The 15123-nt window shown below is 44.8% G+C and overlaps 1 protein-coding gene across 9 annotated transcripts in view; it reads left to right on the plus strand.

The window, feature by feature from the left end:
• Positions 1-15123, plus strand: part of Lrrc2 (leucine rich repeat containing 2) — a 33173-nt gene that overhangs the window by 5812 nt on the left and 12238 nt on the right. For 6 of the 9 annotated variants that reach the window (XR_015626550.1, NR_172058.1, NM_001393940.2 and 3 more), the window contains 4 exon segments: positions 995-1141; positions 4260-4467; positions 6073-6229; positions 9478-9614. Coding sequence is in view for 5 of the 9 variants with exons in the window: in NM_001393940.2 (NP_001380869.1) it covers positions 1017-1141; positions 4260-4467; positions 6073-6229; positions 9478-9614 (627 nt within the window). In the remaining 4 variants the exon portion in view is untranslated. 9 annotated transcript variants of the gene reach the window in all.

Here is a 15123-nt window from a genome sequence, read left to right on the forward strand (position 1 = left end):
CAACAAGAAACAGAGGACACTGAGATGCCCACTCTTACCCCAGCCAATCAATAATTCAATATCCATGGAGAAACTGCACCTCTCTAGAGGATCTGAGTTTGGTTCCCAGTCCCTTACCAGTGGCTCACAGGCGTCTGTAACTCTGGCTCCGTAGGAATCAGAGGCTGAAGCCTCCTAGGGCACCTGTACTCACTCCATGCACACACACACACACACACACACACACACACACACACACCACAAATCGCACATACATACACCATACATATCACATCCACCACATACAATACACAACAATATGCATACATACATGTTGTGGTTTGCCCTGAAGTTATCTGTATTTTGATGCTAATTCCACTGCCCCAAGATATCTGCTAGATATCTTGGCGGAAACATATTCCAGCCGCACGGTTTACACTTTACAACAATACATACACAACATAGATACCTACACACACACACAACACACACACACACACACACATTACCACACACATATGCACACACATACACCAACCACATCCACCACATACACACACACAAACCACACCCACTACACACATCACACACACATAAACATATACATCATACACATACACCATACATATCACACACACCACACACATACATACACATACACCAGACATACACACATCACACACACATACACATACACCAGACATACACACATCACACACACAACACACACATCACACACACCACACACACACACACACATACATACACATACACCAGACATACAAACACATATATCACACACCCATACACAAACACCATACATATACATCACACATATACACACACATACACATACACCAGACACACAAACACACATCACACACATACACAACACACATATACAACATACACACATACACAACACACCCCTCCCCCACCCACCCACACTTTAAAATATATGCTTGAAAAACCCAGTCTATGTGCATATGGAGCTGACACATGTATTTTTTTATAGGTAACTTTATGCTGCTCCCCAAATGGGACACAAAGTGGTCGTGTTTGATATCTCTGTTGTCAGAGCCTTATGGGAAACTCGTGTCAAGAAGCACAAAGCATGGCAGAAGAAGGAGGCGGAGAGGCTGGAGAAAAGCGCCCTGGAGAAGTACATTTTGGTGCCTGTTATTTGAGCTTGGTGGGAGTGGGCACTCGGGCAGGTGGCTGTGTGTCATGGCGCGGGCTCTTTCACTGGGATCCCGAACGCTCAGGGCTACTTTCCTCCACAGACTTCATGACCCGTGTGCTGCTTAGCCAGTAGCACTTCAACAGAGACACCCAAAGCTGTCAGGCATTACACAGTGTCCCACACCGTGCTGGGCACGAGGAGGACAGAGATGGTACAGGAATCCCTCTGTGGTAAACGGTGTAGAGGCCACTTAGCTGTCCTCGCTGACCTCGCTCACTTGCCCACCCAGTCCCCCTGCTAAGCACTTTCTTCACACATTTCAGCTTTGCCTGCTGCGCTGAATTCTAGGTAAGATTCATTGTGCTCGTGCACTTGAGTTGAAATGATGTAATCTGACCGCCAGAAACTCGTGAAGTATGAGTAAAAGTTCTGTACAAAAAGTACGTTGAGCAGCTGGAGAGATGGCCCAGTGTTAAGAGCACTCACTTCTCTTGCGAAGCATGCCAGGGCTCAACTCACAACCACCTGTAGTTTCAGCCTCTCAGGGTGCCTGATGCTGTCCTCTGGCCTTTGTGGGCACTACATTCACTCCGTGCACACACAGACAAGCAGAACACACACACACACACACACACACACACACACACACACACACACACACACACACACCCCACTATGTTAAGGAGCTGAAGAGATGTTTGCTGCTTTCTCAAGAGGACCCGAATTCAGGTCCCAGCACCCAGGTTGGCCTGTTTGTAACCTTCTGTAACCCAGCTCCAGGGAATCCAGAGCCTTCATCCTTGGATAGTCATTTATATAACATGGAGCCACAAGGTGGTAGATGGAGCACATCTTTTATCCCCACACTCAGGCGGCAGAGGCAGGTAGATCTCTTGAGTTCAAGGATAGCCTGGTCTACAGAGCAAGTTCTGCAACAGCCAGGGCTACAGAGAATCCCTGTCTTGAAAAACAAAAACAAACAAGAGCTCATATACAAATATGACCTACGTATGCACACGTGCATATACGTGCAATAAGAATAAAATGTAGGGGCTGGGGAGATGGCTCATTGTCTGCTCTTCCAGAGGTCCTGAGTTCAATTCCCAGCAACCACAGGGTGGCTCACAACCATCTGTAATGGGATCCGATGCCCTCTTCTGGTGTGTCTGAAGATGGCTACAGTGTACTCATATACATAAAATAAATAAATAAATCTTTAAAAATAAATAAATAAAAATAAAGTGTAACAAACCCCACTAAGTTGAGGAGTTAATGCTTCCAAAACTCTCTGTATGGTCAGTGCGAGCACACAGTCCCATCAACTCTCTGGCATGGTAGATGGTGACGTGCTAAGGCTGGGCACTCAGAAGGCTTTGCATACATCTATAACTTTCATTCTCTGAGAAGAAACCAAAACCAGAATTCTTGAGCGGTGCTTATAGTTAAAGGGAAAATGGCATTCTGATTGGCTAACTCACCTCAAAGGCCGTTCTAGGTGGCACATGGTGGAGAATCTGTTAGCTTTGCCTTGCCTTGCTTTCCTCTTCTTTTCCTTCCTTCCTTCCTTCCTTCCTTCCTTCCTTCCTTCCTTCCTTTCTTTTTTTTTTTTTTGAGACAGGATTTCTCTGTTTATCCCTGACTACCATGGGACTTGCTCTGTAGAACAGGCTGGGCTTGAACTTACAGAAATCCACCTGGCTCTGCCTCCTGAGTGCTGGGATTAAAGGTGTGCAAAACCACCAGCTTTGTGTGTGTGTGCGTTTGTGAGTGTGTATGTGTGTGTTTCTGAGTGTGTGTGAGTGTTTATGTGTGTGTGAGTGTGTGTGTATGTTTGTAAGTGTGTATGCGTGTGTGTATGTGTGTGTTTGTGTTTGTGAGTGTGTATGTATGTGTATGTGTGTGTTTATGAGTCTGTATGTGTATGTGAGTGTGTATGTGTGTGCGTGTGAGCATTTGTTAGCTTTAAGTTAGCAACAAAAGGTGTAAAGGTGTGAATCAGTCAACCAATCATCACTGTAAAATCTATTTTTTTAAATTTATTTAGTGTGTGTGCTCATGTGCCCTCTGCTACTGACCCATGGAGGTCAGAAGGCAAGTTGCAAGAGTCAATTCTCTTGTACCATGTGGGCTCTGGGGTGTCAAACTTGGGTCATTAGGCAGTGTCTTCACTGCTGAACCATCTCACCTGCTCCATTTCCTGGTCTGAGTAGCCCAGGGTGTCCGGGTCTGATATAGAAACAACACAGGTGCTACCTCTCACTACGTTGCTTGGATCGGCCTTCAGATTCGGTTTCAGAAGCAAGAAAAGCTGAGGCAGGGGGATGTCTCTGCAGGACGAGGCCATCTCCTGTATTTGTGGATCTGAGTTTGATCCCAGGGACCTGCATGATGGAGGGAGAGAAATGACATCTTTGAGTTGTCCTCTGGCCAACTGTGTTTCCGAGGGTGGCATTGAACTCATGATCCTCAAAGTGCTTCTTCCCGTGATAGAAACCTTGGAGCTGTGTTAATTATTTAAAGTGTTCCCGATCCCTTAGCTTAATGCTAGGCACGGAACCTTCATGATATCTAAGGTGGCTTCTTACTGGCACTAGGAAAGAAATGTTTACAGAGCAAGGCAGCATATGCCTGTGATCCCAGCCTCTGGGAGGTAGAGACAGGAGGATCAGGAGGAGTCTGTGGTCATGCACAGTGAGTTCAAAGCCAGACTGGGCTGTAGGAGCATCTGACTCAACAAAACAAACAAGAAGCTGACAATTGCAGACAGATGTAGGAACCATCCACAGAGGTGTGGAGCTGAGGAGTCAAAGGCAGACAAGACACCGGGGTAGTTTGGAAGAAACCACAGGTAAGGAAAGGCATAGGTAACATTGGTAGGAGGTTAGCCAAAGAGTCCATCAAACTCAGCTCATTTCTTAGTCACAGCAGCCAGTGATGTACAGAAGGCTCTCAGATTCCCCAGCATCCCTGGCGGCAGGAAGGAGAGGCCAGGACAAAGCCTAGGTACCCCACAGCGGGAAACCAGGTTCCGGGGAAGTAGAGGACCGAGGCTGCTTATTTCCCCGGGAAATAACTAGTGTTCTGCTTCCTGTCTTAGGATAAAGGAGGAGTGGGAATTTGTGGCCGAGTGCAGGAGGAAGGGCGTGCCCCAGGCTGAGTACTGCAAGAATGGCTTCGTAGACACCAGCACAAGGCTCCTGGAAAGGATAGAGAGGAACTCAGAGGCCAGGCAGAGTGCACGAGTCAAGGACAGAGGCAAACGGAGCAGTCCATTCGTGTTTGAACTTTCAGGGACACAGTGGAAGGTGAGTCGAGGTGTCTGCCTGTCTGCCTGCCTACCTGCCCGCCCGCCCGTCCATCTGTCTGTAATAAACAGGCTCCCGTGGCTATGCTGGCTATCCGTGGCTATGTACTTTCAGCCTTGGCCAAATGAACTCTCCATTTGTATGCGTTGAAAGAAGTCTATCCCTTTTTCAGTGCTGGGGGTTGATTCCTGGCTTCAGGCCTGAGCCACACCCCCCAGCCCCTCTTGTGCACATGGGACTGTGGCGAGGATTACCTCAGTGACCGTTCTGTGAGCTACGATTCTCTCAGGCTGAGATTATCCTATGCAGCCTCCTTGCTACTTCCCTTCTGCGTTTCCATCATTTAGATCGGTAGGGAGGGAGATGGTGCCTGACTACCGAACTCACGTCATCCGGCTTGGTTATGTACCCAGTGAGCCATCTTGCTGGACCAGAATGGGGTGTGCCTGTGTGCGTGACATGGAGGTCAGAGGGCAACTTTGAGGGGGTTGGTTCTCTCTGTCCCCCACATTGTTGGTTCCAGGGATTGGACTGTGGTTGTCAGGCTGTGGCAAGCACCTTTGCTTGGTAAGCCATTCCATTGGTCCTCCATTTTATTTGTTTTGGGACGCCTTCCCACCTCACCCTTACCCCACGTCCCCACCCCATACGGGGTTTTGCTATGATGCCTCTGAATGCTGGGATTAAAGGCGTGTGCCACCACACCCAGCTGACATCATCATTATTATTATTGTTGTTGTTGTTGTTGTTGTTTTGGAATTGGTTATGGGGGCCAGGATGGCTGGCCTCAAACTCAGAGAAATACACCTGCCTCTGCCTCCTGAGTGCTGGTAGTCAAGATGTGCGCTACCAACATGTCCAGCTCACTTAATTTTTGTTTTGTTTTGTTTTTTTCTTTTCTTTTCTTTTTTTCAGAGCTGGGGACCGAACCCAGGGCCTTGCACTTGCTAGGCAAGCGCTCTACCACTGAGCTAAATCCCCAACCCCAGCTCACTTAATTTTTTTGAGACAAGACTTCTTACTGAATTGGAAGGTTACCTTTTCATAAAAATTGTTCTGAGATTTAATTTTTATTTTATGCGTATGTGTAATCTGCCTACACATATGTAAATGTATCCATACGTGTGTCTGGTGTCCATGTCCACAGAGACCTGAAGAAAATGTCGAGTTACTCTGGGACTGGGGTTACAGATGGTAGTGAGACAGCGTGTGGGTGCTGGGAACTGAACTCAGGTCCTCTTCCATTATTCTGATGACTACAGACATTAAATAGTTTGTAAAGTTAGCGATATCTGGAGTACAGGCTCTCACTAAACTGTCCAAGCTGGCCTTGAACTTATGATACTCCTGCCTCGACCTCCCAAACAGTTGGACTTCCAAGCCTGCACCACTAGACCTGACTAGAACTTGATTTTAATATTGAAAAAGGGCTGATCTGCTATTGTAATATTATTAATGACAATCGCCCTTGGCTTCTGTAGAAATGGCTGCAGTTCAGCTCTGATGTTCTCACATGCCTTGTGTATTTTGAATAAATCCTTGGCCTGTCAGGCTTGGTGCGTACTGAGGAGCTGCCTCTGACTGATGCTGTTCCTTCTGTTTCAGGAGCTGCCTGATTCGCTGAAGGAACAGACACACCTCAAAGAATGGCACATTCACAACACCCTCATTCAGATCATTCCAACGTACATCGAGCTGTTTCACTCGATGAAAATTTTGGATTTGCCAAAGAACCAAATCACGTGTCTTCCCCCTGAAATCGGTAGGTTACCAGGGTATCTCTGGTCCTTGTTGGCAGTGAGCAGGCAGGTCCCCATTTCCTTCTCCTCCTGCTCCTGGGTGTCCCTCAGCAGTTTCCCTGTTCTCCAAGCTGCCGGTTCACCCCGGCTTTGTCCCCTTTAGGATGTGGAGTATCACAATCTACCTGCCTGCATGACTCGGTATTGATAGATGTTTGGCAGTTGCTTAGAAACCTGAAGCCTTGTGAGTGGGCAACACTTTAAGAATTTTTTGGGGTTGGGGATTTAGCTCAGTGGTAGAGCGCTTGCCTAGCAAGTGCAAGGCCCTGGGTTCGGTCCTCAGCTCCGGAAAAAAAAAAAAAAAAAAAGAATTTTTTGGTGTTGGGTGGTGATGCATATGTTTAATCCCAGCACTTGGGAGGCAGAGTAGTAGAGACACATTAATAACAAGACTATTGTAAAGGTAGGGTAAAATATATCCTGTCTATATGGCCATCCATTGATATGATTAGTTTAGCTTACGTCGTTTTGATTGACCAACATCTAATAATGGTTTGTTTGTTTTTGCTTTTGTTTTCTTTGTGTAACAGAGCCCTGGCTGTCCTGGACTCACTTTGTAGACCAGGCTGTCCTTGAATTTACAAAGATCTGCCTGCCTCTGCTTCCCAAGTGCTAGGATTAAAGGCATGCATGTACCACCACGCCTGGCCAACATTTAATAATTTTTGAATGCTCCATTGTCTGGTTGAATCTTCTTAAAATGAAGATTACAATTATTATTGCTGTCTTTCTCTTGGGTCTGAGGAACTAGCATGCATGAGTCCAGCTCTGGGCTATGCCGGGCCCAGGAAAGTCATGAATGTAGTCCAAGACAAAATCAAAACCTTACTTAAAACACTATGAGATTTTTTTTTAAACTTCACTGCTTGATTCTTGAACTTTGCAGATGACATTGCCATGTCCCAGTGTCAAATGCTGAACATTCCTGGCACTGGTCCCACTCCCACAAGTCCTAGGACACTAGAGGGGGAGTCATTGGACAGTTTATCAGAGGCCTTGTTACTTTCTTATATGCAGTGTAGGAAGATTACAAGGTGCCCTGGTTCAATAGATAAAGATATTTACTGCCAAGCCCGACAAGTGACTTCAATCCTCAGTACCCACATGGTAGGAGAGAGCACTGACCTCTGCAATTGTCCTCTGACTCCCATATGCTGATCCTCCTGCCTCAGCTGCCTAGCTTGCCTGAGCTAGCAGACACCGCATCACCATACCCGAGTTAGGCACTGGTGTTTTAAAAATTCCCTACAAAACTCTCAGGTGCCACCAGCACTGATGGGCGCTGGAGTGGGGGTTGGGGGGAGGACAGCAAGCGAGGTCATCACGGGAGCCCAGTGTGTGAGTTGGGCAATCACTCAGCCAACCAAGTCTTGTGTTTCCTTAACTGTAGCAGGGAGATCATGCTGTACAGGCTGGGCAAATTCATGAACACTGAAGAATCGGGCACCTCATTCTGGTCCTCTATTCAAGGTCCTTGTGATTGTCGGAGTATTGTTATGTATTTATTCTTATGCTAGTTTCTAGATTGGAGCTAGCTGCCTATATTTTCCAACAAGAATCAGAATTGGGGGGCTGGAGAGATGACTCAGCAGCTAAGAGGACCTAGGTTTGATTCCCAGCGCACACGTGGCAATTCATAATTGCCTGTAACTCCAGTTTCAGGGATGATCTGATGCCCTCTTTTAATACCAAAGACTCCTGCATATATGTGCACACATATACACATACAATTAAAATAAAATTAATAAGAAAACAGAATCAGAACTAGAAGACGGCATTTTTTCGATCATTCTGAAAATGTCCTGTTCTCTTGGATGTACTCTTACCCCGCTTGACTAGGATATTCTTCGGAAAGCATGACATATCAGAAGAGAAAGAGTGCAGATGTGAAAGATGAATGGTGCATCACACTCGACCTGTAAACTACGTGTTCCTTTTAGTCACTTACCACGCAGGCAGAACTTCGTGCATATTTCTGTATCTGCCTCATGCCCTATTAGAATCTACCAGCAGGCACTGCGGTTTCTGCTATCCTAAGAGCTGCAGCGATCTTCACAACCAGGGCCTGATTCAGCTCTCATGGGGTTAGCACACCGAGGGTGCTTGGTTGGACGCAGGCCATACAGAGGACAAATCCCCTTCACACCTTGAGGTAGTTTGAGCGAGAAATGTTGGTCTCTGTTGGTGGCCCTGCTTGGGGGAAACTGAACCTTTTGGACGAGGACCCGCGCGGGAGGGAGTACGTCGGTGGGGGCGGGCTTTGAGGCTCTGTATTCTACTTCCTGTAGTGGGAGGACATGTGATCAGCTAGTTTCCTGCTTCTGTATCCGTGTCATGCCCTTTCTGCCATTATGAATTCTCCCCTTGGAAGCATAAACCAAAATAAGCCTTTTGTTTTTCCTCTTTCAATTTTTAAACATTCTATTTATGTAATCGGTGTTTTGCCTGTATGTGACTGTGCGCCACATACATGCAGTGCCCGAAGAGGCCAGAAAAGGAGTTAAAGTGACTTATTAACTGCCACAAGCATGCTGGGAGATGAACCCGGGACCTCTGCAAGAGCAGACAGTGCTCTTAGATCGCAGAGCCGAGCCGTCCCTGCAACCTCAAACTATCTTCTCCAAGTTGCTTTTGGTCATGATATTTTATTACAGCAACAGAAAAGTAACTAATGCACACCTTAACTTTAGTGTCAGCAGGGATGAAAGAACTAGGGAAATGAAACCGATCGTTAACCCAGCGCCTACGCTCCGACTAAAGCCGGAAGTGCCTAAGATGAGCAGACAGCTAATAAAGAGCGCTTAAAATACAAACAGAATTGCTTTATGTCTGCACACCTCTTTTGCTTTCGGGTTTGTTTTTTTTTCTTCTTTTCTTGTTTCGAATTTCTTTTTTGAGTCGGGCTCGTTAAATACAACTGTGATCTTTTCTGCTTTCGTAGTTCCAGTAGTAGAAATAGGGGCGCTCACTGATATGTCTGGACTCCCTGTCATTAGGGGAAGGTTTCACCCCTGAGATTTGTTTCTGTTCTATTTGTTTTTGAGAATGTTACTGTGTAGATCTGGCTGGGCTGGAATTCACAAGAACTGTCTTTCTCTGTCTTCTGAGCACTGAGCTTAAAGGCCTGTGCCGCCACCTTATCAAGCTTGTTTCTGTTCTTAAAAGACTCTGAAGGACCTACTCAATGGAGGTTTACATTTTGTGTTGCCAGGTCGCTTGAAGAACCTGAAAGAACTCAATGTGAGTTTCAACCATTTGAAGAGTATTCCCCCGGAGCTAGGAGACTGTGAGAATTTAGAGAGACTAGACTGTTCTGGGAATCTGGACCTGATGGAGCTCCCCTTTGAAGTAAGAAACAAGCACATCTGTCCTACGACTTGCTTTATGTAACTTATGACAAAGAGTGCTCTGTACTGGGAGAAACCTTTACTAAAACTGTTGGGGTTTAAATCTCAGCCCTCGTCCAGACAGAACACACCATGGTTCCACGAGGAGAGGTTTAATGAGAGAAGAAGAGAAGGGGAGATAAGTAAAGGAGACCGGGCATGGGCACCGGGAGGGAAGTGGGAGGAGGGGAGTGAGGAGAGAGAAAGGACAAAGAAAGAGAGAGCAAGAGGAGTAAGAGGGAGAGGAGAGGGCAAGCAGCCCCCTTTATAGGCAGGCATACCTGGCTGTTGCCAGGCAACTGTGGGGCGGAGCATACCTGGCTGTTGCCAGGCAACTGTAGGGCGGAGCATACCTGGCTGTTGTCAGGCAACTGTGGGGCAGAGCATATCTGGTTGTTGCCAGGTAGCTGTGGGGGTGGAGCTTAGACAGAATACCAAAAAAACCCTCTAGTTTTGTTGTTGTTGTTAGTTGTTTTATTATTAGATTGTTCTTTTTTTTTTCTTTTTTCTTTTTTTCGGAGCTGGGGACTGAACCCAGGGCCTTGCGCTTGCTAGGCAAGCGCTCTACCACTGAGCTAAATCCCCAACCCCGCTAGATTGTTCTTAAGCTTTACATGGAAATATGAGTTGTCGAGCAACTTTGAAGTAGGACAAAATCAGAGAACTCATACGCTGCGGTTTCAAAACTTACAAAGAATTCTTTGTCCCAGCAAAGAATTAAAATAAAAACAGAGAAAGTGAAGCAGATTGAGGTTGCAAAGATAAACCTCTATAATATATTTGCATATATATTATAATTTTATTTAGATAGAGTATTATTTTGTAGTCCTGGCTGACCTGAAACTTGCTGTATATATTGGGATTAAAGGTGTGCATCACCATGACCAACTATATAACTATATTATATTTACAATCAATTGAATTTTCAACAGAATCATCCAGATAATTCAGTAGAGAAAGGACAACCAATTTAATAAAGTCTTGGGAAAATTAAACCCCTCGACCAACTATATATTATGACATTAATGAAGGATTTAAAGGGGCTGGAGAGATGGCTCAGTGGTTAAGAGCACTGACTTCTCCTCCAGAGGTCCTGAGTTCAATTCCCAGTAACCACATGGTAGTTCATAATCATCTGTAATGGGATCTGATACCTTCTTCTTGTGTGTCTAAAGACAGCGACAGTCTGCAATAAGTAAAAAAATTTTTTTTTTGGTTCTTTTTTTCGGAGCTGGGGACCGAACCCAGGGCCTTGCGCTTCCTAGGTAAGCGCTCTACCACTGAGCTAAATCCCCAGCCCCGTAAATCTTTTTTTTTTAAAAGGAAATTTGAAGAATACCAGACTTAAAAGCATGTTACATGAACTTTCCAGAAAGAAAACCTTGTAGAGATACGATGTAGATTCACGGTTTCCTCATGATAAAATTGAGAGCACAGAATAACGTAGGGAGAAGAAAATCTGAGCATACGTGATAGAGATATCCTGAAGTTGACTTATGATCCACTGGACATCTGTGATGGGTGTGTTTTATGGCATGCAAACGCTACCTCGTTACAGTCTAAAGAATTAAAAGAAAGGATTGCCCAAGTGCAAATGACTGACTGTACCGTCTTGAACTGGAGGGTAACGGGGCGATGAACGGAGGTCAGACACAGAGACAGATACAGAGTATTCTCTAAAGATTTGTCTAAGGATTTTATAAGGGACATGGAAGCAAGACAGAGAAAGACGACCTAACCCACCGCCACTCTGAATGTCTGAGTGGAGTTGGAGTCCAGAACTGAGCATTGGCGCATGCGCAGATCTGAGCAGCGAATGTGCGTCTTGACTGTACCGTTGCCAAGCTCATTCAGGGTGAGCTGAGGTACCAGACACTGTCTCCCACTTAGCAGCGTTCTGGAAAGCCCGCGTTTTGTGACAGCTTTGCAAGCAACAACCTTGCCTAGCAGGATATTGTGGTCCTTTTTCTCTTAGCACAAGAAATCCCTTGAGTTTTATTCAGTGATAAAAATTGTTCATTTTTTTCCTCTGTTCTACTTTCTGACGATCATTTAAAATCATTTTAACATGAATACAGACTAGATCTAATGACTATTTTCAAAATTAGTACATCTCTGAAGTACTATCTGTAGGATCACGTCAGCCAGTTAGGACCGTATGAGAAAAGATTTACTCCTTTATTTCCAGCTTCGTCTCAGTGAATAGTTAATCAAGTTCTCCGTTCTAGATTACAGATATCATCTATTAAACAGGCATAAAAATATCTTGTTGGAAATTGAAATCTTTTGCTTCATCTTCTTCTAATAGTGTTTCTAGGGCTAGGGTTGGTGATCAGTTGTTTGAGTCTCTGTCTAGGATGTGCAAAGCCTTGGGTAGACTTGATAAACTGGGTTTGGTGGCATGAACAGAGCCTGAAGGTGGTGGCAGGAGAATCAGGAAGTTCAAGGATATCCTAAGCCACGTAGAAAGTTGGAGGCTTGCCAGGGCCACACAAGACCCTGTCTCAAAAAAACCAAACTATATATATTATATAATTTCTATCCTTAGAGTATGGTCTTTGTCTAGTGTATTAATGTTTCTATAGCCTTATGACAATGGGAACAAGGTGATTGAAGTGTCCAGAAGATATTATGGATTTTTTTTAAAAAAAGAATTTATATACTTTTATTTTATGTCTATGAATGTTTTGTACTCATACATGTGTATCATATGGGTGCAGTACCCGTAGTCACCAGAAGAGGGCATCAGAACCCCTTGGAACTGGTGTTTGAGATGGTTCTAGACATCACGTGGTCAGTGGGACCTGAGTCCAGGTGTTCTACAAAACAGCAGGTGCTCTTAGCTGCCGAGACCTGGGCTATCTACCCATCTACCTGCCCACGTATGTATGTATGTATGTATGTATGTATGTATGTATGTATGTATGTATGGTAATATTTTTGTCTGTATGTATATACGTGTACCACATGCATGCCTGGTGCTCTCAGAGGTCAAAAGAGAGCAATGGGTCCCCTGGGTCCCCTGGAACTGGATTTACAGATAGTTGTGAGCTATACATGTGGTTGTGGGCAATGGAACCCCAGTCTTCTGCATGCTTTAAACCACTGAGCCATCTATCTATCCCCAGAGTTCATCCTTTAAAACCTCCTCAGGTTGGATAATTTCTTTGGCCTGTCTTTCAGTTCTCTGATTTTTTCTTCTGCTATTTTGAACCTGATATTAAACTCTTTTTTTTTTATCAGTTACTACTGTACTTTATTGTGTTCAACCAAATCACCATGTTACAAAAATAGCAAGCTGCCATAATAAAAAATAAGGCTCCTCTATCCAGCACCAGATAGCATCATTTTACTTTCAAGCCTAGAAATTGCACACTTGTATATAAACCAACCGAAGATGAGGATTGAGAGTTCATCTTGGTGGATTTTTCCTTTGATGAATATGAAGTGTCCTTCCTTATATTTTTTGATGACTTTTAATTGAAAATTGATTTTATTTGATATTAGAATGGCTACTCCAGCTTGCTACTTCTGACCATTTGCTTGGAAAGTTGTTTTCCAGCCTTTCACTCTGAGGTAGTGTCTGTCTTTGTCTCTGAGGTGTGTTTCCTGTAGGCAGCAGAATGCAGGGTCCTCATTGCGTATCCAGTTTGTTAATCTATGTCTTTTTATTGGGGAGTTGAGGCCATTGATGTTGAGGGATATTAAGGAATAGTGATTATTGCTTCCTGTTATATTCATATTTGGATGTGAGGTTATGTTTGTGTGCTTTTCTTCTCTTTGTTTTGTTGCCAAGATGATTAGTTTCTTGCTTCTTCTAGGGTTTAGCTTGCCTCCTTATGTTGGGCTTTACCCTTTATTATCCTTTGTAGTGCTGGATTTGTAGAAAGATATTGTGTAAATTTGGTTTTGTCATGGAATATCTTGGTTTCTCCATCTATGTTAATTGAGAGTTTTGCAGGATACAGTAACCTGGGCTGGCATTTGTGTTCTCTTAGGGTCTGTATGACATCTGTCCAGGATCTTCTGGCCTTCATAGTTTCTGGCGAAAAGTCTGGTGTGATTCTGATAGGTCTGCCTTTATATGTTACTTGACCTTTTTCCCTTACTGCTTTTAATATTCTTTCTTTATTTTGTGCGTTTGGTGTTTTGACTATTATGTGACGGGAGGTGTTTCTTTTCTGGTCCAATCTATTTGGAGTTCTGTAGGCTTCTTGTATGCCTATGGGTATCTCTTTTTTTAGGTTAGGGAAGTTTTCTTCTATGATTTTGTTGAAGATATTTACTGGTCCTTTGAGCTGGGAGTCTTCACTCTCTTCTATACCTATTATCCTTAGGTTTGATCTTCTCATTGAGTCCTGAATTTCCTGTATGTTTTGGACCAGTAGCTTTTTCTGCTTTACATTATCTTTGACAGTTGAGTCAATGATTTCTATGGAATCTTCTGCTCCTGAGATTCTCTCTTCCATCTCTTGTATTCTGTTGGTGAAGCTTGTATCTACAGCTCCTTGTCTTTTCTTTTGATTTTCTATGTCCAGGGTTGTTTCCATGTGTTCTTTCTTGATTGCTTCTATTTCCATTTTTAATTCCTTCAACTGTTTGATTGTGTTTTCCTGGAATTCTTTCAGGGATTTTTGCGATTCCACTCTGTAGGCTTCTACTTGTTCTCTAAGGGAGTTCTTTATGTCTTTCTTGAAGTCCTCCAGCATCATGATCAAATATGATTTTGAAACTAGATCTTGCTTTTCTGGTGTGTTTGGATATTCCGTGTTTGCTTTGGTGGGAGAATTGGGCTCCGATGATGCCATGTAGTCTTGGTTTCTGTTGCTTGGGTTCCTGCGCTTGCCTCTCGCCATCAGATTATCTCTAGTGTTACTTTGTTCTGCTATTTCTGACCGTGGCTAGACTGTCCTATAAGCCTGTGTGTCAGGAGTGCTGTAGACCTGTTTTCCTGTTTTCTTTCAGCCAGTTATGGGGACAGAGTGTTCTGCTTTCGGGCGTGTAGTTTTTCCTCTCTACAGGTCTTCAGCTGTTCCTGTGGGCCTGTGTCTTGAGTTCACCAGGCAGGTTTCTTGCAGGGGAAAAGTTGGTCCTACCTGTGGTTCCAAGGCTCAAGTTTGCTCGTGGGGTACTGCCTAAGTCCTCTCCGCGGCGGCAGCAACCGGGAAGATCTGCGCCGCTCTTTCCGGGAGCCTCAGTGCACCAGGGTTCCAGATGGCGTTTGGTGTTTTCCTCTGGCGTCTGGATGTGCACAGAGTGCAGTCTCTTCTGGCCTCCCAGGCGTGTCCGCCTCTCTGAAGGTTTAGCTCTCCCTCCCACGGGATTTGGGTGCAGAGAACTGTTTATCCAGTCTGTTTCCTTCAGGTTCTGGCGGTGTCTCAGGCGCAGGGGTCCTGCCGCTCCTGGGCCCTCCCCTACGGGAACCCAGAGGCCTTATACAGTTGCCTCTTGGGCCAGGGATGTGGGCAGGG

This window comes from Rattus norvegicus, chromosome 8, assembly GCF_021556685.1.
Source record: "Rattus norvegicus strain SHRSP/BbbUtx chromosome 8, alternate assembly SHRSP_T2T, whole genome shotgun sequence".
NCBI lineage: Eukaryota > Metazoa > Chordata > Mammalia > Rodentia > Muridae > Rattus > Rattus norvegicus.